The sequence below is a fragment of the Pristiophorus japonicus genome, chromosome 1 (genome assembly GCF_044704955.1).
Source record: "Pristiophorus japonicus isolate sPriJap1 chromosome 1, sPriJap1.hap1, whole genome shotgun sequence".
Classification (NCBI taxonomy): domain Eukaryota; kingdom Metazoa; phylum Chordata; class Chondrichthyes; family Pristiophoridae; genus Pristiophorus; species Pristiophorus japonicus.
In genome coordinates this window covers 45,917,729-45,943,488 of record NC_091977.1, presented here as the reverse complement: position 1 = coordinate 45,943,488, position 25,760 = coordinate 45,917,729, and the positions used below count along the sequence as shown (strand labels likewise).

Genomic DNA, 25,760 nt, shown 5'->3' with positions numbered 1-25,760 from the left:
TTAACTGTGAACATGTGTTACATTTGTGCATGCAGGATTCTTAGTCTGTATCGATACCAAGCCACCAAACGTGGGATCTGGCTATCGCTTTCATCATTACAATGTTTGGGTGGGTACCGTGGAAGTCACTAATGAAAGTGTACCTGCCCTTTTTTGGCACCACTACCCGATTACCCCATAGGAGACAGTCTGCCGGTATGGACATTTCATCTCTGTGCTGCTGGTACGGCATTATTTCTTCCTGCATCTCTAACAGGACACGAGACCAACTCCCGTGGAGCACAGTTTTACACTAAGGACAGTAAGGGGTCCTGGCTCGACAGTAACAGGTGATTGCTCACTCTCGAATACCATAACTAAATCTGCGGGCTGTGCCATCTCCACCCCAGTGGTGGGCAATGGCAGGCGACTGAGAGCATCGGCATAGTTTTCTGTGCCTGGCCTGTGGCTGATGGCGTAGTTGTATGCGGACAACGTGAGCGCCCATCTCTGGATGCGGGCCGATGCATTCGTATTTATCCCCTTACTTTCGGAAAAGAGGGATATAAGTGGCTTATGGTCGGTTTCCAATTCAAATTTGAGCCCAAACAGATATTGATGCATTTTCGTTACCCCATCAACACACGCTAACCCTTCTTTTTCGATCATGTCGTAGACAGACTTCTGGATGCATAGGCAACCAGTTGCAATTTCCCAAATTCATTAGCTTGTTGCAATACACACCCGACACCGTATGACGATGCATCACATGCTATTACCAAACGCTTACATGGATCATACAACACAAGCAATTTGTTTGAGCATAACAGTTTCCTAGCTTTCTCAAAGCATTTTCTTGGCTTTTACCCCATACCCATTCATCTCCTTTACGCAGTAAAGAGTGCAGTGGTTCTAACAATGTGCTCAGACCCGGTAAGAAGTTACCAAAATAGTTCAGGAGTCCTAGAAACAACCGCAGCTCCGTCACGTTCTGTGGTCTCGGTGTGTTATTGATTGCTTCCATCTTTGAATCGGTGGGCCTGATGCCATCCGCCGCAATTCTTCTCCCTAGGAACTCCACTTCAGGTGCCAGGAAAATACACTTCGAGCGTTTTAACCTGAGCCCCACACAATTAAGCCAACTAAGAACCTCCTCCAGGTTTTGTAGGTACTCGACGGTGTCCCGACCTGTAACCAAGATGTCGTCCTGGAAGACCACGGTGCGCGGGAACGATTTCAGCAAGCTTTCCACATTCCTCTGGAATATCGCCGCGGCTGATCGAATCCCAAATGGGCATCTGTTGTAAATGAAGAGACCTTTGTGCGTGTTGCTGCAGGTGAGGCCCTTCGATGATTCCTCCAGCTCCTGCGTCATGTAGGCCGAGATCAAGTCCAGCTTCGTGAACGTTTTTCCTCCCGCCAGCGTCGCAAATAGGTTGTCTGCCTTTGGTAGCGGCTATTGATCCTGCAGGGAGAAACGATTGATAGTTACTTTGTAATCAACACAGATTCTGACGGTGCCGTCTTCCTTGAGGACTGGAACAATCAGACTGGCCCACTCGTTGAATTCGATCGGCGAAATTATGCCCTCTCGTTGCAGCCGGTCCAGCTCGATCTCCACCCTCTCTTTCATCATGTACGGTACTGCTCTCACCTTGTGATGGATGGATCACGCCTCCAGAATCAAGTGGATCTGCACTTTTGCTCCTTGGAACTTCCCAATGCCTGGTTCGAACAGCGAGGGGAACTTGTTTAGGACCTGAGCACATGAAGTGTCGTCGACGGACGAGAGCGTTCAGACATCATCCCAGTTCCAGCGTATCTTTCCCAGCCAGCTCCTGCCGAACAGTATGGGGTCATCGCCCGGTACCATCCAGAATGGTAAATTGTGCACCGCTCCATCGTAGGAGACCTTTACGGTAGCACTGCCAATTACGGGAATCAGTTCCTTTGTGTACGTTCTCAGTTTAGTACGAATGGGAGTCAGGACTGGCCTTGAGGCCTTGCTGCACCACAATTTATCGAAAGTCTTTTTGCTCATTATGGACTGGCTCGCGCCCATGTCCAGCTCCATTAACACCGGGAGTCCATTTAATTCAACCTTCAGCATTATCGGGAGGCACGTTGTGGTAAATGTATGCACCAAATACACCTCTGCCTCCTCAGCCTGACACTCTGGTTGGTCGTGATCCATCGTGGATCTGTCCTCCTCTGCAATATGGTGGTTTGCAGGATTAGCAGGGTTTGCAGCTCGCCTGCACATACGTTGGAGGTGTCCCATTGTTCCACAGCCCTTGCAAACATATCCTTTGAAGCGGCATGAATGGAAACGATGATTACCTCCGCAGCGCCAACAAGGTGTTAATGGCCTTGCATTCACCACCCTTGATGATGGACTCTGAGACATCTGCGGATGTGCAGCTGCAGGCATGTAAGTCCTACCCTGTACGTTATGATTCGAAAACAACATTACTTTGTTCATAGTACTTGCAGCAGCACTCGTGTGCTGAGAGATTTGTTTGGTATTGTCACTGATGGTGATGATTGCCTGGGCTATCGCTATGGCTTTACTCAAGGTTGGGGTCTCTACAGTCAAAAGTTTGCGAAGTATTACTTCATGGCCAATGCCAAGTACAAAGAAGTCCCTGAGCATGTGCTCCAAGTGTCCTTCAAATTCGCAATGTCCTGCAAGGCGCCTTAGCTCGGCGACGTAGCTCGTCACTTCCTGGCTTTCAGACCTCTTGTACTTGTAGAACCGGTACCTTGTCATCAGAGCGCTTTCCTTCAGGTTTAGATGCTCCCGGACCAGTGTGCACAAATCATCGTACGACTTCTCTGTGGGTTTCGCTGGAGCGAGCAGATTTTTCATGAGGCCATACGTTGGTGCCCCGCAAACGGTGAGGAGGATCGCCCTTCATTTGACAGCATTCGCTTCTCCTTCTAGCTCGTTGGCCACGAAGTATTGGTTGAGTCGCTCTACGAAGGTTTCCCAATCATCTCCCTCCGAAAATTTCTCCAGGATGCCCACAGTTCTCTGCATTGTTGCAGTGGGGTTCATCATCTGTATCTCGTTGCCAGTTATTATGTCTTGAATAAAGAATCTGACCAGATACTGTAAGCTCAAAGTAATGTGTGACCGTAGTCCTTTTTTTACAGGTCTCCAGAGTGCCTCTCCAGCCTGTGAGGCCTCCTTATGTACAGGTGCTCCCAAGGGATTGTGGGATCCCTTGGGACTCCAGGGGATGAGCCCTCTGGTGGTTAAACTAGGTATTTACAGGTTTACATATATAACACCTTTGTTTTCAGAGAACAGTGAAATAAGCGGCTTGTGATCTGTCTCCAGTTCAAACCGAAGACCAAACAGGTACTGATGCATCTTTTCAACCCCATGCACACAGGCTAGTGCTTCTTTCTCTACCATGCTGTAGGCTCTTTCTGCTTTAGACAAACTTTTTGAAGCATACGCGACTGGTTGAAGTTACTGACTCATTAGCTTGTTGGAGTACGGAACCAATTCCATATGACGAAGCATCACAGGCCAATATTAAACATTTACATGGGTCATAATGTATCAGCAGCTTGTTAGAGCAAAGCAGATTTGTGGCTTTCTCAAAAGCTCTGTCGTGAGATGCACCCCATACCCAGTTGTCGCCTTTTCTTAGTAGAACCACTGCACATGCTGCTAATGTCGTCAATTTACATTACCGAAGTAGTTGAGTAGACCCAGGAACGAATGCAGCTCCATTACATTCTGCGGCTTGGGTGTATTCTTGATGGCCTTGGTTTTCGCGTCCGTGGGCCTGATGCTCTCAGCAGCAATTTTCCTTTCCAGGAATTCGACCTTTGGTGCCATGAAGATGCACTTCGAGCATTTCAGTCTGAGTCCTACTTTGTCCAGATGATGTAGAACCTCTTCCAGGTTGTTCAGATGTTCCTCGGAGTCACGACCTGTGATCAGGATGTCATCTTGGAACACGATGGTTCTGGGAACAGACTTCAGTAGACTCTTCATGTTCTTCTGAAATATTGCTGCAACCGAGCGAATTCTAAAAGGGCACCTGTGATAAACAGTCCTTTATGCGTGTTGATGCACGTAAGTCTCTTCGACATCTCGACCAGCTCCTGTGTCATGTAGGCCGACGTCAAGTCCAGTTTGGTGAACGACTTCCCCCTGGCTAGCATGGCAAACAAGTCATCAGCCTCTGGTAACGGTTACTGATCCTGTTTCGAAATCCTGTTGATCGTAGCCTTGTAGTCTCCACAGATTCTGACTGTGCCATCACTTTTCAGCACAGGAACAATGGGGCTGGCCCATTCATTAAATTCAGCCGGTGATATGATCCCTTCACGCTGGAGTCTGTCCAGTTCGATTTCGACCTTCTCCATCATCATATACAGAACTGCCCGAGCTTTACAATGGATGGGTCTTGCATCCGAGTCCACGTGGATCTGCACCTTGGCTCCCGTGAGGTTGCCAATACCTGGTTCAAATAGCGAGGGGAACTTGCTCAGTACTTGGGCACATGTATCTTTTTCCGACGACAACGCCCTGCTGTCGTTCCAATCACATCTGATTTTTTCAAGCCAGTTGCTGCCGAACAGCTTTGGGCCATTGCCTGGGACAATCCATAGTGGTAACTCATGAACCGCACTGTCATACGACACTTTAATTGTGGCACCTGCCAATCACTGTTATGAGTTCTTTGGTGTACGTGTACAACTTGGCATTGACTGGACTCAGCCTGGGCCTTACAGCCTTAGTATCCCACAATTTGTCGAATGCCCTCTGGCTCATTATTGATTGACTCGCCCCCGTGTCCAGTTCCATCAATACCAGTACCCCATTAAATTTCACATTGATCATTATCGGTTTGCCCTTAGTTAGGAATGAGTACAGTCCATACACTTCCTCCTGTGGTATCTCGGATTGCATATCCGGATCTGCGCTAGTCTGACCATTATCCTCCACGTGGTGTGTCGCAGCACGCTTGCTCATCTGCGGCCACTTGTGCTGACGATGCCCCACTCTCAGACAGCCTTTGCAACTATATTGCTTAAATTGACACTGCTGGTGCTGATGATTTCCCACACAACGCCAATATGGAGAAATCGGATGCATTCCCGCTGGCGAACTTTGGGCAGCCACAGGTTTCGCGAACGCAGTTGGGTAGGCCCTGGCCATGTGCTGCTCTGCCGAACGCCGAATCAATCATACTTACAGTACTTGCCGAGTTTCGATTTTTCACTGATATCTGCTTTAGACTTCTATCCATCGTCATGCATGACTGAGCGATCATGATGGCCCTGTTCAAGTCCATCGTCTCCACTGCCAGTAGTTTATGCAGGCCACTGCCAGTAGTTTATGCAGGATCACCTTGTGGTTGATGCCGATTACAAAGAAGTACTGCAGCATGTCTGCCATCACAGCCCCGGACTTACACAGTCCCGCTAGATGTCTCAGTTCAGCAATGAATTCCGTCACATTCTGGCCCTCTGAGCGAACATGTGTCAAAAATCTGTATCTCGAGATGATGATGCCTTCGTCTGGCTTAAGGTGATCCTGTACCAGTGTACACAAGTCTTCATACGTCTTCTGTGTTGGACTCACAGGCAGGGATAGATTCTTTATCAGACCATAAATGTTTGGGCCACAAACCGTGAGGAACATCGCCCGGTGCCGATCTGCAGTGCTGACCTCCTCCATTTTGTTAGCCACAAAGAACTGGCTCAAACGGCTCACAAAGTATGCCCAATCTTCTCTTTCCACAAATCGCTCCAACAATCCAATTGTGCTCATTTTTGCATGTAAAGGTTCTTGTTGCCTCGTCGCCAAATGTTGTGTATGCAATAACTGTTAGACTGAGTACTGTTTAACTCCAAGAGGTATGACCTTGGCTCTGCTTTATTATGGTCCAAAGTGACTAATATACAAAATGGCTGACCTTTTATATTTGGGCTGCACACACGTGCGTGCAGCCCAATGGCCTCCAACAGTGACGCCATCTAGTGGCTAGTGATCCCAAAAGTACATACATGACAAAAGGTTCATCATAACTTCCTTGCTATTGTAATCTATGCCTCTATTTATGAAGCCCAGGATCCCGTATCCTTTTTTAACCGCTTTCTCAACGTGCCCGGCCACCTTCAATGATTTACCCCCAGGTCGCTCTGTTCATACACCCCTTTAGATTTATATCCTTTAGTTTATATTGTCTCTTCCTACCAAAATGTATCACTTTGCACTTTATTGCATTAAGTTTTATATACCATGTGTCCACCAGTCTGTCTATGTCTTCTTGAAGCCCTTCACTATCCTCCCCTCTGGTCACGATACATGCAAGTTTTGTGTCAGCTGCGAATTTTGAAATTGTACCCTGTACTCCCAAGTCCAAGCTTTGTGTCTTCTGCAAATTTTGAAATTGTACCCTGTAAAGAAAGACTTGGATTTATATAACGCCTTTCACGATCACCGGACGTCTCAAAGCGATTTACAGCCAATGAAGTATTTTTGGTATAGTCACTGTTGTAATGTAGCAAACACGGCAGCCAATTTGCGCACAAGCAAGCTCCCACAAACAGCAATGTGATAATGACCAGATAATCAGGTTTTTTTTTAATGTTGAGGGATAAATATTGGCCAGGCCACCGGGAATAACTCCCTTGCTTTTCTTAATTCCTGGGATGGCAGGACTGGCATATGAGAGACTGGATCGACTGGGCCTGTATTCACTGGAGTTTAAAGGATGAGAGGGGATCTCATAGAAACATATAAAATTCTGACGGGACTGGACAGGTTAGATGCAGGAAGAATGTTCCCGATGTTGGGGAAGTCCAGAACCAGGGGACACAGTCTAAGGATAAGGGGTAAGCCATATAGGACTGAGATGAGGAGAAACTTCTTCACTCAGAGAGTTGTTAACCTGTGGAATTCCCTACCTCAGAGAGTTGTTGATGCCAGTTCATTGGATATATTCAAGAGGGAGTTAGATATGGCTCTTACGATTAAAGGGATCAAGGGGTATGGAGAGAAAGCAGGAAAGGGGTACTGAGGTTGAATGATCAGCCATGATCTTATTAAATGGTGGTGCAGGATCGAAGGGCCTAATGGCCTACTCCTGCACCTATTTTCTATGTTTCTGTGTTTCTACGAAATAGTGGCATGGGATCTTTTACGTCCACTTGAGACGTAACCTGGGTTTAACGCCTCATCGGAAAGACGACACCTCCGACAGTGCAGTGCTCCCTCAGCCGGCACTGCATTGGAGTGGCAGCCTAGATTTTTTTGTGCTCAAGTCCCCTGAACCCACAACCTTCTGACTCAAGAGGTGAGTGTGCTACTCACTGAGCCACAGCTGTTAACCTGTGGAATTCCCTACCACAGAGAGTTGTTGATGCCAGTTCATTGGATATATTCAAGAGGGAGTTAGATATGGCCCTTACGGCTAAAGGGATCAAGGGGTATGGAGAGAAAGCAGGAAAGGGATACTGAGGTGAATGATCAGCCATGATCTTATTGAATGGTGGTGCAGGCTCGAAGGGCCGAAATGCCTACTCCTGCACCTATTTTCTATGTTTCTATGAACACCAAGTCACCAAGTACTCCCAAGTTCAATTCAGTAATACTTTTGGTTATTGAATTACACAATATGATTTTTTTTAAAAATCTCTCTTGGAACATGATGGAAATACTCACAAGCAGCTTTGTCTCGGGATAATCGCGCGCACGTACACGTGCAGCGCCCTCACAAAGATGGCCGCCACGCTCAATCGTTTCCGCAGCAACGGCGCGGGGCATCATGTGACGTCGTGACGCGGCCGCTCGGACAGAGAGGTCGGAGGCTGTGCTGCGTCGTCTGGTTGTTGTGTTGGCAGCGGATCGAGAACGGTAGAAATGGTAAGTCTCCATCCTCGGCAAGTCACAGCTGGGCCGGCCGCGTGAGGCCGACGGCACCCTGTTAGTCCCTCCACTTCCCTGCTGGGCCCTGAATGTATTCCAGAACCCGGCTTTATCAGCAAGGAATTTAAAAACTGCTGTACCACAATCACTAAAACTCCTATCTAGAAGAAAGCAGTTGAGTTTCACGCGATCATTTCAGAAAGTGAACTTTTTTTTTTTGGGGGGGGGGGGGGCGGAGTCGGCCACGGTTGCCACTGACCCCTGACCTCAAATGAAGAGCCAGGAGCCCAGGACACTGACTTCTTAAATTGAGAGCCTAGGCCACTGAGCTCTTAATAAATTGAGAGCCATGAGCCCAGGACAATAACAACAATTTGTATTTATATTCCACCTTTTAATGTGGTGAAACGTCCCAAGGTGCATCACAGGAATATTATGAGATTTAAAAATTTGTCACCGAGCAGCATAAATAGAAATTAGCGCAGGTGACCAAAAGCTTGGTCAAAGACGTATGGTTTAAGGAGTGTTGAGGAGGAGGCGGTCCTGTATGGCTCGGAGACATGGACCATACACAGTAGACACCTCAAATTGCTGGAGAAATCCCACCAACGATGTCTCCGCAAGATCCTGCAAATCCCCTGGGAGGACAGATGCACCAACGTTCACGTCCTTGATCAGGCCAGCATCGAAGCACTGACCGCACTCGACCAGCTCCGTTGGGCGGGCCACATTGTTTGCATGCCTGACACAAGACTCCCAAAGTAAGCGCTCTAGTCGGAACTCCTACACGGCAAGCGAGCCCCAGGTGGGCAGAGGAAACGATTCAAGGACACCCTCAAAGCCTCCTTGATATAATGCAACATCCGCACCGACACCTGGGAATCCCTGCCCAAAGACCGCCCTAAGTGGAGGAAGAGCATCCGGGAGGGCGCTGAGCACCTCGAGTCTCGTCTCGTCACTGAGAGCATGCAGAAAGCAAGCGCAGGCAACAGAAGGAGCATGCAGCAAACCAGTCTTCCCACCCACCCTTTCCTTCAACCACTGTCTGTCCCACCTGTGACAGAGACTGTGATTCCTGTATCGGACTGTTCAGTCACCTAAGAACTCACTTTTAGAGTGGAAGTCTTCCTTGATTTTGAGGGACTGCCTATGATGATGATGGAGGAAGAAAGAGAGGCAGAGAGGTTTAGGCAGGGAGTTCCAGAGCTTGGGGCCACTGTAACAGAAGGCACGGTCACTAATGGTTGAGCGATTATAATCAGGGATGCTCAAGAGAGCAGAATTAGAGGAGCGCAGATACCTCGTGCGGGGTTGGGTTTGTGGGGCTGGAGGAGATTACAGAGGGGCGAGGCCATGAAAATAAGGATGAGAATTTTGAAATCGAGATGTTGCTTAACTGGAAGTCAATTCTTAAATTGAGAGCCCAGAACACTGACCTCTTGCTTCAATTGAGAGCCGTGAGCTCAGGACACCAACTTCTCGCTTCAATTGAGAGCTTTGAGACCAGGCCACTGAGCTCTTAAATTGAGACCCATGAGCCCAGGATACAGACCTCTTGTTTCAATTGAAAACCAGATGCCCAGTCTACTGATACCATAAATTGAGTGCCAGAAGCATGAATTTATTTGACACTGCGCATCCAGCAGTTACAAGCAATACTTTGACTACATCAGAGTGATTGCTGAGAGTGTTGACATGGGCAACCAAGTTGAGCCAAACATGGGTCACAGCTTATATTCATCCCCAGTTACATATCCATTTTGCAGCGACAGCAGATCCATCTCCACTCCGCATATTTCTACAGATAGCAGTTCCACAATTTATCGATGTCAATCAGCAAATCACTTCACTTTTTTTCATTCTCAAGGTTCAGGTTCAGTTCATTGAGGTGACTATTGATATCGGTGGAAAAGAACAAATCACACTTCCAAGTTTCATTTTCAATTTGTTAGAAATTGTCCAGTTTGCCTGTCTCATCAAGAAAGTGGCCAGCAGTTTGGCAAACCTTTCCAACTCTTTGCCCTGACTTAGCCAGCATACATTGGCTAAGTACACAATTTCCAAATAACGCATCAGTCTCTTTCAGCAGCTTGAAAAACTACTGATGATTTTGCACATTGGATCAGGTAAATTTGTGATTTTTACAACAATTTTAATTGCACCTTTAAATGAATCTTCAGCTGCCATGTGAGCACAAAAGCTCTCGGTGAATTATAATTTGAATGGAGATCTGCGATTGCTGTGCGTTTCTGATTTCACTCAGCTATTTCTTCAGCAGTGTAACAAAGCCAGAGTTTCGACCAATCCTAACACAGCTTACATTCATACAGCAGCTGTAAGGTAGTGAAACATCCCAAGGTGCTTCATAGGAGCAAACAAATTTGATGTAAGGAGATATTAGGACAGGTGACCAAAAACTTGGTCAAAGAGATAGGTTTTAAGGAGCATCTTGAAGGAGGAGATCAAAGATTAACAAGCTGTAATCGAACACTAGGCTGCCTTTAAAGAGGAGATGGTTCATGTACAGTCAAGGTACGTTCGCAAAAAGAGGAACGGTAGGGCAACCAAAGCCACCGCTCCCTGGATGACGAAAGAGATAGAAAGTAAGTTGAAGCAGAAAAAGGGGACGTATGACAGATGGCAGGTTGACTTTACCTGTGCTATGTCCCTGACTACTATGTGTGCAGGAAGTGTGTCCAGCTGCAGCTCCTGACAGACCGCATGACGGCACTGGAGCTGCGGATGGACTCACTCTGGAGCATGCACGATGCTGAGAATGTTTTGCATAGCACATTTAGTGAGTTGATCACACTGCAGGTAAAGGTTAGGACAGATAGTGAATGAGTGACCTGGACAAGGCAAGAGCAGGAAGGTAGTGCAGGAGTCCCCTGCAGTCATCTCCCTCCAAAACAGATATACCGTTTTGGATACTGTTAGGGGAGATGACTTACCAGGGGAAGGCACCAGCAGCCAGGTTCATGGCACCATGGGTGGCTCGGCTGCGCAGAAGAGCGGGAAAAAGAGTGGGAGAGCTATAGTGATAGGGGACTCTATTGTAAGGGGAATAGATAGGAGTTTCTGCGGCCGCAGCCGAGACTCCAGAATGGTATGTTGCCTCCCTGGTGCAAGGGTCAAGGATGTCTCGGAGCGGGTGCAGGACATTCTGAAAAGGGAGGGTGAACAGCCAGTTGTTGTGGTGCACATTGGTACCAACGATATAGGTAAGAAGCGGGAAGAGGTCCTACAAGCTGAATTTAGGGAACAAGGAGTTAAATTTAAAAAGTAGGACCTCAAAGGTAGTAATCTCTAGATTGCTACCAGTGCCACGTGCTAATCAGAGTAGAAACATAGACATAGAAAATAGGTGCAGGAGTAGGCCATTCGGCCCTTCTAGCCTGCACCGCCATTCAGTGAGTTCATGGCTGAACATTCAACTTCAGTACCCCATTCCTGCTTTCTCGCCATACCCCTTGATCCCCCTAGTAGTAAGGACCTCATCTAACTCCTTTTTGAATATATTTAGTGAATTGGCCTCGACAACTTTCTGTGGTAGAGAATTCCACAGGTTCACCACTCTCTGGGTGAAGAAGTTCCTCCGCATCTCGGTCCTAAATGGCTTACCCCTTATCCTTAGACTGTGACCTCTGGTTCTGGACTTCCCCAACATTGGGAACATTCTTCCTGCATCTAACCTGTCTAACCCCGTCAGAATTTTAAATGTTTCGATGAGGTCCCCTCTCATTCTTCTGAACTCCAGTGAATACAAGCCCAGTTGATCCAGTCTTTCTTGATAGGTCAGTCCCGCCATCCCGGGAATCAGTCTGGTGAACCTTCGCTGCACCCCCTCAATAGCAAGAATGTCCTTCCTCAGGTTAGGAGACCAAAACTGTACACAATACTCCAGGTGTGGCCTCACCAATGCCCTGTACAACTGTAGCAACACCTCCCTGCCCCTGTACTCAAATCCCCTTGCTATGAAGGCCAACATGCCATTTGCTTTCTTAACCGCCTGCTGCACCTGCATGCCAACCTTCAATGACTGATGTACCACGACACCCAGGTCTCTTTGCACCTCCCCTTTTTCTAATCTGTCACCATTCAGATAATAGTCTGTCTCTCTGTTTTTACCACCAAAGTGGATAACCTCACATTTATCCACATTATACTTCATCTGCCATGCATTTGCCCACTCACCTAATCTATCCAAGTCGCTCTGCAGCCTCACAGCATCCTCCTCGCAGCTCACACTGCCACCCAACTTAGTGTCATCCGCAAATTTGGTGATACTACATTTAATCCCCTCATCTAAATCATTAATGTACAGTGTAAACAGCTGGGCCCCCAGCACAGAACCTTGCGGTACCCCACTAGTCACTGCCTGCCATTCTGAAAAGTACCCATTTACTCCTACTCTTTGCTTCCTGTCTGACAACCAGTTCCCAATCCATGTCAGCACACTACCCCCAATCCCATGTGCTCTAACTTTGCACATCAATCTCTTGTGTGGGACCTTGTCGAAAGCCTTCTGAAAGTCCAAATATACCACATCAACTGGTTCTCCCTTGTCCACTCTACTGGAAACATCCTCAAAAAATTCCAGAAGATTTGTCAAGCATGATTTCCCTTTCACAAATCCATGCTGACTTGGACCTATCATGTCACCTCTTTCCAAATGCACTGCTATGACATCCTTAATAATTGATTCCATCATTTTACCCACTACCGATGTCAGGCTGACCGGTCTGTAATTCCCTGTTTTCTCTCTCCCTCCTTTTTTAAAATGTGGAGTTACATTGGCTACCCTCCACTCTATAGGAACTGATCCAGAGTCAATGGAATGTTGGAAAATGACTGTCAATGCATCCACTATTTCCAAGGCCACCTCCTTAAGTACTCTGGGATGCAGTCCATCAGGCCCTGGGGATTTATCGGCCTTCAATCCCATCAATTTCCCCAACACAATTTCCCGGCTAATAAGGATTTCCCTCAGTTCCTCCTCCTTACTAGACCCCCCGACCCCTTTTATAACCGGAAGGTTGTTTGTGTCCTCCTTTGTGAATACCGAACCAAAGTACTTGTTCAATTGGTCCGCCATTTCTTTGTTCCCCGTTATGACTTCCCCTGATTCTGACTGCAGGGGACCTACGTTTGTCTTTACTAACCTTTTTCTCTTTACATATCTATAGAAACTTTTGCAATCCATCTTAATGTTCCCTACAAGCTTCTTCTCATACTCTATTTTCCCTGCCCTAATCAAACCCTTTGTCCTCCTCTGCTGAGTTCTAAATGTCTCCCAGTCCCCAGGTTCGCTGCTATTTCTGGCCAATTTGTATGCCACTTCCTTGGCTTTAATACTATCCCTGATTTCCCTTGATAGCCACGGTTGAGCCACCTTCCCTTTTTTATTTTTATGCCAGACAGGAATGTACAATTGTTGTAGTTCATCCATGGGGTCTCTAAATGTCTGCCATTGCCCATCCACAGTCAACCCCTTAAGTATCATTCGCCAATCCATCCCAGCCAATTCACGCCTCATACCTTCAAAGTTAGTCTTCTTTAAGTTCTGGACCATGGTCTCTGAATTAACTGTTTCATTCTCCATCCTAATGCAGAATTCCACCATATTATGGTCACTCTTCCCCAAGGGGCCTCGCACAACGAGATTGCTAATTAATCCTCTCTCATTACATAACGCCCAGTCTAAGATGGCCTCCCCCCTAGTTGGTTCCTCGACATATTGGTCTAAAAAACCATCCCTTATGCACTCCAGGAAATCCTCCTCCACTGTATTGCTTCCAGTTTGGTTAGCCCAATCTATGTGCATATTAAAGTCACCCATTATAACTGCTGCACCTTTATTGCATGCACCCCTAATTTCCTGTTTGATGCCCTCCCGAACATCACTACTACTGTTTGGAGGTCTGTACACAACTCCCACTAACGTTTTTTGCCCTTTGGTGTTCTGTAGCTCTAGAGAGAGCAGGATAGTTAGAATAAATATGTGGCTTGAGCAGTGGTGCAAGAGGGAGGGATTCAAATTCCTGGGACATTGGAACCAGTTCTGGGGGAAGTGGGACCTGTACAAAAGGGACGGTTTGCACTTGGGCAGGACTGGAACTGATGTCCTAGGGGTAACATTTGCTAATGCAGTTCGGGAGTGTTTAAACTAATATGGCAGGGGCATGGGAACCTATGCAACGAGACAGGGCGAAGTAATATGGAGTCAGAAACAGATGGTAGAAAGGTAAAAAGCAATAGTGGAAGGCTGAGTAAATAAAGGCAAGAAACAAAAAGGATCACACTACATCATAATTCTAAAAGGAAAAGGATGTTTAAAAAAAACAAGCCTGAAGGCTTTGTGTCTTAATGCGAGGAGTATCCGTAATAAGGTGGATGAATTAACTGTGCAAATAGATGTTAACAGATATGATGTGATTGGGATTACAGAGACATGGCTCCAGGATGATCAGGGCTGGGAACTCAACATCCAAGGGCATTCAACATTCTATAAGGGGGTACTGAAGTTGCATGTTCAGCCATGAACTCATTGAATGGCGGTGCAGGCTAGAAGGGCTGAATGGCCTACTCCTGCACCTATTTTCTATATTTCTAGGAAGGATAGAATAAAAGGAAAAGGTGGTGGGGTAGCATTGTTGGTTAAAGAGGAGATTAATGCAATAGTTAGGAAGGACATTAGCTTGGATGATGTGGAATCTATATGCGTAGAGCTGCAGAACACCAAAAAACGTTAGTGGGTGTTGTGTACAGACCTCCAAACAGTAGTCGTGATGTTGGGGAGGGCAGCAAACGGGAAATTAGGGGTGCATGCAATAAAGGTGCAGCAGTTATCGTGGGTGACTTTAATATGCATATAGATTGGGCTAACCAAACTGGAAGAAACAGGGTGGAGGAGGATTTCCTGGAGTGCATAAGGGATGGGTTTCCAGACCAATATGTCGAGGAACCAACTAGGGGGGAGGCCATCTTAGACTGGGTGTTGTGTAATGAGAAAGGATTAATTAGCAATCTCGTTGTGCGAGGCCCCTTGGGGAAGAGTGACCATAATATGGTGGAATTCTACATTAGGATGGAGAATGAAACAGTTAATTCAGAGACCATGGTCTAGAACTTAAAGAAGGGTAACTTTGAAGGTATGAGGTGTGAATTGGCTAGGATAGATTGGCGAATGATACTTAAGGGGTTGACTGGATGGGCAATGGCAGACATTTAGAGACCCCATGGATGAACTACAACAATTGTACATCTCTTGTCTGGCGTAAAAATAAAAAAGGGAAGGTGGCTCAACCGTGGCTATCAAGGGAAATCAGGGATAGTATTAAAGCCAAGGAAGTGGCATACAAATTGGCCAGAAATAGCAGCGAACCTGGGGACTGGGAGAAATTTAGAATTCAGCAGAGAAGGACAAAGGGTTTGATTAGGGCAGGGAAAATAGAGTTCGAGAGGAAGCTTGCAGGGAACATTAAGACGGACTGCAAAAGCTTCTATAGATATGTAAAGAGAAAAATGTTAGTAAGACAAACGTAGGTCCCCTGCAGTCAGAATCAGGGGAAGTCATAACTGGGAACAAAGAAAGTGCAGACCAATTGAACAAATACTTTGGTTCGGTATTCACTAAGAAGGACACAAACAACCTTCCGGATATAAAAGGGGTCAGAGGGTCTAGTAAGAAGGAGGAACTGAGGGAAATCCTTATTAGTCGGGAAATTGTGTTGGGGAAATTGAAGGCCGATAAATTCCCAAGGCTTGATGGACTGCATCCCAGAGTACTTGAGGAGGTGGCCTTGGAAATAGCGGATGCATTGACAGTCATTTTCCAACATTGCATAGACTCTGGATCAGTTCCTATGGAGTGGAGGGTAGCCAATGTAACCCCACTTTTTAAAAAAGGAGGGAGAGAGAAAACACGGAATTATAGACTGGTCAGCCTGACATCGGTAGTGGGTAAAATGATGGAATCAATTATTAAGGATGTCATAGCAGCGCATTTGGAAAGAGGTGACATGATAGGTCCAAGTTAACATGGATTTGTGAAAGGGAAATCATGCTTGACAAATCTTCTGGAATTTTTTGAGGATGTTTCCAGTAGAGTGGACAAGGGGGAACCAATTGGTGTGTATTTGGACTTTCAGAAGCCCCCCGACAGTCCCACACAAGAGATTAATGTTCAAATTAAAGCACATGGGATTGGGGGTAGTGTGCTGACGTGGATTGAGAGCTGGTTGGCAGACAGGAACATAGAACATAAGAATTAGGAACAGGAGTAGGCCATCTAGCCCCTCGAGCCTGCTCCGCCACTCAACAAGATCATGGCTGATCTGGCTGTGGACTCAGCTCCACTTACCCGCCCGCTCCCCATAACCCTTAATTCCCTTATTGATTAAAAATCTATCTATCTGTGATTTGAATACATTCAATGAGCTAGCCTCAACTGCTTCTCTGGGCAGAGAATTCCACAGATTCACAACCCTCTGGGAGAAGAAATTCCTTCTCAACTCGGTTTTAAATTGGCTCCCCCGTATTTTGAGGCTGTGCCCCCTAGTTCTAGTCTCCCCGACCAATGGAAACAACCTCTCTGCCTCTATCTTGTCTATCCCTTTCATTATTTTAAATGTTTCTATAAGATCACCCCTCATCCTTCTGAACTCCCAACGAGTAAAAACCCAGTCTACTCGATCTATCATCATAAGGTAACCCCCTCATCTCTGGAATCACCCTAGTGAATCGTCTCTGTACCCCTCCAAAGCTAGTATATCCTTCCTTAAGTAAGGTGACCAAAACTGCATCCAGTACTCCAGGTGCGGCCTCACCAATGACCTGTACAGTTGCAGGAGGACCGCCCTGCTTTTGTACTCCATCCCTCTCGCAATGAAGGCCAACATTCCATTCGCCTTCCTGATTACCTGCTGCACCTGCAAACTAACTTTTTGGGATTCATGCACAAGGAACCCTGTGCGGAGGGGAGCGGGTAGGTCCGAAGGCCTCCTCGTAGGACTGCTCCTGGGCACGGCCAAGGGTGCCATCAGCCGGTCCAGGCAGCGGGCGGTCGAGGGGGTCGTTCAACCTGACTGCCTGCCTCTCTTCCGCTCTTACATCCGGTCCAGGGTGTCCTTGGAGATGGAGCACGCGGTGTCCACCGGTACGCTCGCGGCCTTCCGCGAGAGGTGGGCACCGGAGGGACTGGAGTGCATCATCACGCCCGGCAACCAAATTTTAATTTGATTTTACGTTTTAAAGTTTAATTTGTTTTCATTGCCGGTGTTTTTAGTGTCCCCCTCCCCTTTTAAAGGGGGCACTGGAAAAATTTGATTTTAGCGCCCCAAAAAAAAAGAAAAAAAAAAAAAAGGGGCCTTGAAAATGTCTGCTGTGTCACCCAGGTCGGGTGGCATGGTTTTAATGTTTTATGTTTTTGCAGGTTAACTCAAAAGAGTTTCATGCACAAGGACCCCCAAGTCCCTCTGTCTAAAAGAGTTTCATGCACAAGGACCCCCAGGTCCCTCTGCACCGCAGCATGTTGTAATTTCTCCCCATTCAAATAATATTCCCTTTTACTGTTTTTTTTTCCCCAAGGTGGATGACCTCACACTTTCCGACATTGAATTCCATCTGCCAAACCTTAGCCCATTCGCTTAACCTATCTAAATCTCTTTGCAGCCTCTCTGTGTCCTCTACACAACTAGCTTTCCCATTAATCTTTGTGTCATCTGCAAATGTTGTTACATTACACTCTGTCCCCTCTTCCAGGTCATCTATGTATATTGTAAACAGTTGTGGAAGCAGGAGTAAATGGGTACTTTTCAGAATGGCAGGCTATTCTAGTGACTAGTGGGGTACCGCAAGGTTCTGTGCTGGAGCCCCAGCTGTTTACATTGTACATTAATGATTTAGACGAGGGGATTAAATGTAGTATCTCCAAATTTGCGGATGACACTAAGTTGGGTGGCAGTGTGAGTTGCGAGGAGGATGCTATGAGGCTGCAGAGTGACTTGGTTAGGTGAGTGGGCAAATGCATGGCAGATGAAGTATAATGTGGATAAATGTGAGGTTATCCACTTTGGTGGTAAAAACAGAGAGACAGACTATTATCTGAACGGTGACAGATTTGGAAAAGGGGAGGTGCAACAAGAGCTGGGTGTCATGGTACATAGAAACATAGAAAATAGGTGCAGGAGTAGGCCATTCGGCCCTTCGAGCCTGCACCGCCATTCAATGAGTTCATGGCTGAACATGCAACTTCAGTATCCTATTCCTGCTTTCCCGTCATACCCCTTGATCCCCCTAGTAGTAAGGACTACATCTAACTCCTTTTTGAATATATTTAGTGAATTGGCCTCAACAACTTTCTGTGGTAGAGAATTCCACAGGTTCACCACTCTCTGGGTGAAGATGTTTCTCCTCATCTCGGTCCTAAATGGCTTACCCCTTATCCTTAGACTGTGACCCCTGTTTCTGGACTTCCCCAACATTGGGAACATTCTACCTGCATCTAACCTGTCTAAACCCATCAGAATTTTAAACGTTTCTGAGAGATCCCCTCTCATTCTTCTGACCTCCAGTGAATACAGGCCCAGTTGATCCACTCTTTCTTGATATGTCAGTCCCGCCATCCTGGGAATCAATCTGGTGAACCTTCACTGCACTCCCTCAATAGCAAGAATGTTCTTCCTCAAGTTAGGAGACCAAACCTGTACACAATACTCCAGGTGTGGCCTCACCAAGGCCCTGTACAACTGTAGTAACACCTCCCTGTCCCTGTACTCAAATCCCCTCGCTATGAAGGCCATTTGCTTTCTTAACTGCCTGCTGTACCTGCATGCCAACCTTCAATGATGGGCAGACACATGGCAGATGATATTTAACGCAGAAAAGTGCGAATGATACATTTTGGTCGGAAGAACGAGGAGATGCAATATAACCTAGAGTACTACACTAAAAGGGGTGCATGAACAGAGAGACCTGGGGTATATGTGCACAAATCGTCGAAGGTGGCAGGTCAGGTTGCGAAAGCGGTTAAAGACGCTTACGGCATCTTGAGCATCATTAATAGAGGCATAGAGTACAAAGGAAAGGAAGATATGATGAACATTTATAAAACACTGGTTCAGCCTAAACTTGGAGTATTGGCTTAGAAATCCCAGTCCTCTGCTTCCTGCGGGCGCTCGACAGAAAATGTGAAAAAAGATCCGCACCGACCTGTTCCTGCCACGCCCACCAGAGATCCCGGTCCTAAGGCCTCCTCTCCCTGCGCATCGAAGAGTATGCATGTGTGGACGTCCTTCTGCTGGAGCTGGAGTCACATGGCACTGGGCAGCCAATCCAGGTACAGTATTTTCTCATTCATAATAATGGGAACTCCGTAAGTAGGAGTTCTCATTATTATGATTGAGAAACACCTACCCCCAAACACCCAAATATAAATTAAAAAAATAGAAAAAAACATTACATAATTAAGATTAATTTAAATTAGTTAATAAATGTCTTAGAAAAAAATATATATTTTTAGATTTAAAAAAAAACATTTAAATTATGGTTTAGAATAAACTTACCTTAGTGGGCAGGGTTGTTAATAATAAAATGTGTTTTATAAATTTTATTTTTTATCTGTTCTTGTATGTTTTTAAACTCTTATGCTGGTAAAAGTAGGCTATGCGCCTGCTTTTACCAGGCGCAAGAGTTTTCAGGACATTTGCTGGGCATGAGATGGGTAAATACTGCAATCTTGCCCATGCGAATGTCCTGGCTGTGGGGATGCAGAGGATCTATCAAGCCAGAGCTTGACCGATCGGAAAAGCCGGTTTTCAGCGCATGCGCAATGTGTGCTGAAAACCGGCTTTTCCGATGCCTTCCCGGGTCTGTACACACTCCGTATGGACCCAGGGAGGCTACGATTTCTGGGCCAATGTGTCCAATTCTGGGCACCACACTTTAGGAAGGATGTGAAGGCCTTAGAGAGGGGGCAGTAAAGAGTTACAAGAATGGTTCCAGGGAGGAGGGACCAAAGGTGACATGAGGAAAAACTTTTACGCAGCGAGTGGTTATGATCTGGATTGCACTGCCTGAAAAGGTGGTGGAGGCAGATTCAGTCGTGGCTTTTAAAAGGGAATTGGATACGTACCTAAAGGAAAATAATGTCAAGGCTATGAGGAAAGGGCGGGGGAGTGGGACTATCTGAAGAGCTCTTGCAGAGAGCTGGCATGAGCCAAATAGCTCCTTCTGTGCTGTAACAAATCTGATTCTATGAACCAGATTGATCAATAGCAGGGCACTGAATGAAGTTAAAATTGTACTTGCTATCTGTATCGTAGATATTGTGATGCATTGTTAGTGCTATTTTAACAGGATCTGCAATGGTACAAATGCTATCACAAGATTAAGTATTTATAATTAGTGAAGTTGGGTTGATTCTTAATATAAATTGACAGGATCTAAATCATAAGCGCAACTGTTATGAACTGTAAGCTTTATACTATTTCTGCATTAGTGGGAGTTTGCAAATTAACAATATAACAGTTATGTTTGCCCAAGATTACAGTACAGTCTTAACCAATTTAAGTTTACTTTAATTGTTCCTTTCTGTAGAAGGCAGATATAATTATGGCTAATGGGACACAAAGGCCATCCGGCTTCATTATCAAGGACAGTGTACTGAAACTTAGGGAGGGTCTGGCTATACCTTGGATAATATATATAAGAACATAAGAAATAGGAACAGGAGTCGGCCATTTGGCCCTTTGAGCCTACTCTGCCATTAGTAAGATCATGGCTGATCTGATCATGGACTCAGCTCCACTTTCCTGCCTGCCTGCTCCCCAAAGCCCTTCACTCCCTCATTGCTCAAATATCTGTCTATCTCCGCCTTGAATATATTCAATGACCCAGCCTCCATTGTTTTCTGGGGCAGAGAACTCCATAGATTTACAACCCTCAGACTATGTTCCCTAGTTTTGGTTTCCCCCATCAGTGGATATATCCTCTCTGCATCCACCTTGTTGAGCCCCTTCATTGGGCCCAAGTTTCGGGCCGCGCCTAGAACGGCGCAGTCCCGACCCTGGACGCCCGTTTTTCACGCCACAAAGTGCGCCTAAAAAAAACTTACAGATTCTCTGGCTCCCTGCTGGTCCTCTGGAGTCAGTCGCGGCGCAGCACGAACTGTAGGGGGCGGAGCTAGGTTCCTGCGCTGAAAACAGTGCTGGGACCTCTGCACACGCGCTCAAAACTGTGTGGGAGGGGCCCAAAGCACGCATTCCCTAACCCTGGCCGAATGGGCTCACTGGGGCTGCGTGCATAAGGCTGCCTCCCACGCCCAGCTCCTGATTCCTCCCGACCCGACTCGACTCCCGTGGCCCCCCGCCGCCCCCCCCCACCTGTAAATCTGGTGCTGGGGACAGGCCCTGCCCGAAGTCTTGGGCCCAGCCTGTTCTGCCCCCCTCCCACTTCTGCCTCCCCCCCCCCCCCCTTCTCCTTCCCCCCCCCTTCTCCTTCCCCCCCCCTTCTCCTTCCCCCCCCCTTCTCCTTCCCCCCCCCTTCTCCTTCCCCCCCCCTTCTCCTTCCCCCCCCTTCTCCTTCCCACCCCCCCCCTTCTCCTTCCCCCCCCCTTCTCCTTCCCCCCCCTTCTCCTTCCCCCCCCTTCTCCTTCCCTCCCCTTCTCCTTCCCCCCCCTTCTCCTTCCCCCCCCTTCTCCTTCCCCCCCCTTTCTCCTTCCCCCCCTTTCTCCTTCCCCCCCCTTCTCCTTCCCCCCCCTTCTCCTTCCCCCCCCTTCTCCTTCCCCCCCCTTCTCCTTCCCCCCCCTTCTCCTTCCCTCCCCTTCTCCTTCCCCCCCCTTCTCCTTCCCCCCCCTTCTCCTTCCCCCCCCTTTCTCCTTCCCCCCCCCTTCTCCTTCCCACCCCCCCCCTTCTCCTTCCCCCCCCCCCTTCTCCTTCCCCCCCCTTCTCCTTCCCCCCCCCTTCTCCTTCCCCCCCCTTCTCCTTCCCCCCCCTTCTCCTTCCCCCCCCTTCTCCTTCCCCCCCCTTCTCCTTCCCCCCCCCTTCTCCTTCCCCCCCCTTCTCCTTCCCCCCGTCTTCCCCTTCCCCCCCCCCGTCTTCCCCTTCCCCCCCCCGTCTTCCCCTTCCCCCCCCTGTCTTCCCCTTCCCCCCCCCCGTCTTCCCCTTCCCCCCCCCCGTCTTCCCCTTCCCCCCCCGTCTTCCCCTTCCCCCCCCGTCTTCCCCTTCCCCCCCCGTCTTCCCCTTCCCCCCCCGTCTTCCCCTTCCCCCCCCGTCTTCCCCTTCCCCCCCCGTCTTCCCCTTCCCCCCCCGTCTTCCCCTTCCCCCCCCGTCTTCCCCTTCCCCCCCCGTCTTCCCCTTCCCCCCCCGTCTTCCCCTTCCCCCCCCGTCTTCCCCTTCCCCCCCCGTCTTCCCCTTCCCCCCCCGTCTTCCCCTTCCCCCCCCGTCTTCCCCTTCCCCCCCCGTCTTCCCCTTCCCCCCCCGTCTTCCCCTTCCCCCCCCGTCTTCCCCTTCCCCCCCCGTCTTCCCCTTCCCCCCCCGTCTTCCCCTTCCCCCCCCGTCTTCCCCTTCCCCCCCCGTCTTCCCCTTCCCCCCCCGTCTTCCCCTTCCCCCCCCGTCTTCCCCTTCCCCCCCCGTCTTCCCCTTCCCCCCCCGTCTTCCCCTTCCCCCCCCGTCTTCCCCTTCCCCCCCCGTCTTCCCCTTCCCCCCCCGTCTTCCCCTTCCCCCCCCGTCTTCCCCTTCCCCCCCCGTCTTCCCCTTCCCCCCCCGTCTTCCCCTTCCCCCCCCGTCTTCCCCTTCCCCCCCCGTCTTCCCCTTCCCCCCCCGTCTTCCCCTTCCCCCCCCGTCTTCCCCTTCCCCCCCCGTCTTCCCCTTCCCCCCCGTCTTCCCCGTCTTCCCCTTCCCCCCCCCGTCTTCCCCTTCTTCCCCTTCCCCCCCCGTCTTCCCCTTCTTCCCCTTCCCCCCCGTCTTCCCCCGTCTTCCCCTTCCCCCCCCCCCCCGTCTTCCCCTTCCCCCCCCCCGTCTTCCCCTTCCCCCCCCCCGTCTTCCCCTTCCCCCCCCCCGTCTTCCCCTTCCCCCCCCCCGTCTTCCCCTTCCCCCCCCCCGTCTTCCCCTTCCCCCCCCCGTTTTCCCCTTCCCCCCCCCCCGTCTTCCCCTTCCCCCCCCCCCCGTCTTCCCCTTCCCCCCCCCCGTCTTCCCCTTCCCCCCCCCCGTCTTCCCCTTCCCCCCCCCCGTCTTCCCCTTCCCCCCCCCCGTCTTCCCCTTCCCCCCCCCCCCCGTCTTCCCCTTCCCCCCCCCCCCCCGTCTTCCCCTTCCCCCCCCCCCGTCTTCCCCTTCCCCCCCCCGTCTTCCCCTTCCCCCCCCCCGTCTTCCCCTTTCCCCCCCCCCCGTCTTCCCCTTTCCCCCCCCCCCCGTCTTCCCCTTTCCCCCCCCCCGTCTTCCCCTTTCCCCCCCCCGTCTTCCCCTTCCCCCCCCCCCCCCGTCTTCCCCTTCCCCCCCCCCCCCGTCTTCCCCTTCCCCCCCCCCGTCTTCCCCTTCCCCCCCCCCCGTCTTCCCCTTCCCCCCCCCCGTCTTCCCCTTCCCCCCCCCCCCCCGTCTTCCCCTCCCCCCCCCCGTCTTCCCCTTCCCCCCCCCCCCCGTCTTCCCCCCCCCCCCCGTCTTCCCCTTCCCCCCCCCCCCCGTCTTCCCCTTCCCCAAAGCATTTTTTTGCCGTACTTGAAGAGTTGCACCCAATTTTTTGGGGCCCAAGTACGCCCAAGGCCTAAACCAACCTTTAGTTTTGGGGGTGAAGCCTTGATCTACGCCAAAAAGATCGGGCTGCTATAGTAACCAGGGACACGATGAGAGCTGAGGCTGCAAAGTGAAGCATAAATCCAGCTCCCAACACATTAAAAGAATTGAAAACACATAGCAGCAACTTGCCTCCAACCCTACCTGAAGGGCTTGCATGTGGACAGAGTAGTGGCAAATGGAATTTATTTCAGAGAAATGTGAGGTGATACACTTTGGGAGAGCTAATAATGAAAGAGTATACACATTAAGCGGTAGGCCACTTAATAGTGTAGATGAACAAAGGGACCTTGGAGTGCACAGAACTCTTTTGGGAGGAAACTAAAACATTAATCCTTAAATCGTGTCCATCCCTGAAAGTAGCAGACCAGGTGGATAAGGTGGTTAAGAGAGCATATGGAATGCTTGCCTTTGTTGGCTGAGGCATAGAATATAAGAGTAGGGAGGTTATGCTTAAATTGTATCATACTTTGGTTAGGTCATAGCTGAAGTACTGCCTGCAGTTATGGTCACTATTATAGGAAGGACGTGATTGCACTTGAGAGAATGCAGAGGAGATTTACTAGGATGCTGCCTGGAATGAATCTTAGTTATGAGGACAGATTGGATAGGCTGGGTTTGTTCTCATTGGAACAGATGAGGTTGAGAGGAGAACTCATTGAGGTGTACAAAATATTGAGGGGCCTGGACATAGTGGATAGTAAGGGTCTATTTCCATTGGTGGAAGGGTCTATTACGAGGGGGCATAATTTTAAGGTGGTTGGTGAAAGGTTTAGAGGGGATTTGAGGGGAGGCTTCTTTATGCAGAGGGTTGTGGGGATCTGGAACTCGCTGCTTGGAAGAGTGGTGGATGCAGAAACCCTCACCACTTTTAAGAGATGGTTGGATGGGCGTTTAAAGTGCAGTAACCTGCAGGGTTATGGTCCTAGAGCTGGTAATTGGGATTAGACTGGATGATCTTTTGTTGGACGGCGCAGATATAATGGTAAGTACTGCAGGGAATAGAATGCGGCCAGGGTGATCTCCTGGACTAGTTTCGATCGCCTGGATGGGTCGAAGAGGAATTTTCCCAGATTTTTTCCCCTAAATTGGCCTGTGTTTTTATCTGGTTTTTGCCTCTCCCAGGAGAACACATGGCTCCGGTTGGGGTGGAGTGTAGAATGTTTTAGTGTAAGGGGTGTCGCAGTTGTGTGAAGCGGACTTGTTGGGCTTTACCTTTCCGTCATTGTTCATGAGATTATATGTAACCTTTTGGGCTGCTGACCAAGGGCTGTGTCGCTCTTTGTCGGCTGGCGCGGACACAATGGGTCGAAATGGCCTCCTGCGCTGTAAATTTCTATGTTTCTATGGTCCAATCCCATTTTCGGCCCCCAGTGTCCCAGTCTGATCCCATTGTCGGTCCCTGGGACACTCGGTGTCAGAGTAAGTCTCTCTCTCTCTCTCTCTCTCTCTCTCTCTCTCTCTCTCTCTCTTTTTCTCTTTCTTTCTTTCTCTCTCTCTCTCTCTCTCTCTCTCTCTCTCTCTCTCTCTCTCTCTCTCTCTCTCTCTCTCTCTGGCCTCTGGCGCGGTTGGAGGTAAGTTGCTGCTATGTGTTTTTCAATTCTTTCACTGTGCCGTTTTCCTTGCCTGCGCCGATTTCCTTAACTCTAGGAAAGGGTTTTCTGGAGAGGCCACATACGCTGGCCTAATCAGAACTGGAGTAACTCTCAGCTGGCCAAAATTCCCTAAATTGCCAGAATTGGCATAGATGGCTGGTTATGCCCCCTTTGGCTGAAAAAAAAAACTAACTTAAAAAAAATCGTAACTAACTGAGTTACACTGGTGCAAATTGATTGGGGAAACTGTGGTTTTTCAACTTGGGCCAAAAAGAGCAGTTCGCTCGAAAAAAAAACGGTGCAAATCACTGAGGAACATTGAGCCAATTCTTCTGAACTCCAGTGAGTATAGACCCAACCTACTCAACCTATCTTCATAAGTCAATTCCCTCATCTCCAGAATCAACCTAGCCAACCTTCTCTGAACAGCCTCCAATGCAAGTATATCCTTCCTTAAATACAGAGACCAAAACTGCATGCAGTACTCCAGGTATGGTCTCACCA

General features: G+C 48.9%; 1 protein-coding gene and 1 long non-coding RNA gene across 2 annotated transcripts in view; one reads left to right on the top strand and one right to left on the bottom strand.

The window, feature by feature from the left end:
• LOC139263264 (uncharacterized) overlaps positions 1 to 7,747 on the bottom strand; it is a 78,254-nt gene extending 70,507 nt beyond the window's left edge. Inside the window, exon 1 of the long non-coding RNA XR_011593079.1 lies at positions 7,673 to 7,747. This is a non-coding gene — a long non-coding RNA (uncharacterized lncRNA). The remainder of the gene's footprint in view (positions 1 to 7,672) is intronic.
• A 19-nt stretch (positions 7,748 to 7,766) lies between these two features.
• LOC139263240 (ufm1-specific protease 2-like) overlaps positions 7,767 to 25,760 on the top strand; it is a 97,338-nt gene continuing 79,344 nt past the window's right edge. The window contains exon 1 of the mRNA XM_070879007.1: positions 7,767 to 7,873. Coding sequence (XP_070735108.1) covers positions 7,871 to 7,873 — 3 coding nt within the window. The 5' untranslated portion in view covers positions 7,767 to 7,870. The remainder of the gene's footprint in view (positions 7,874 to 25,760) is intronic.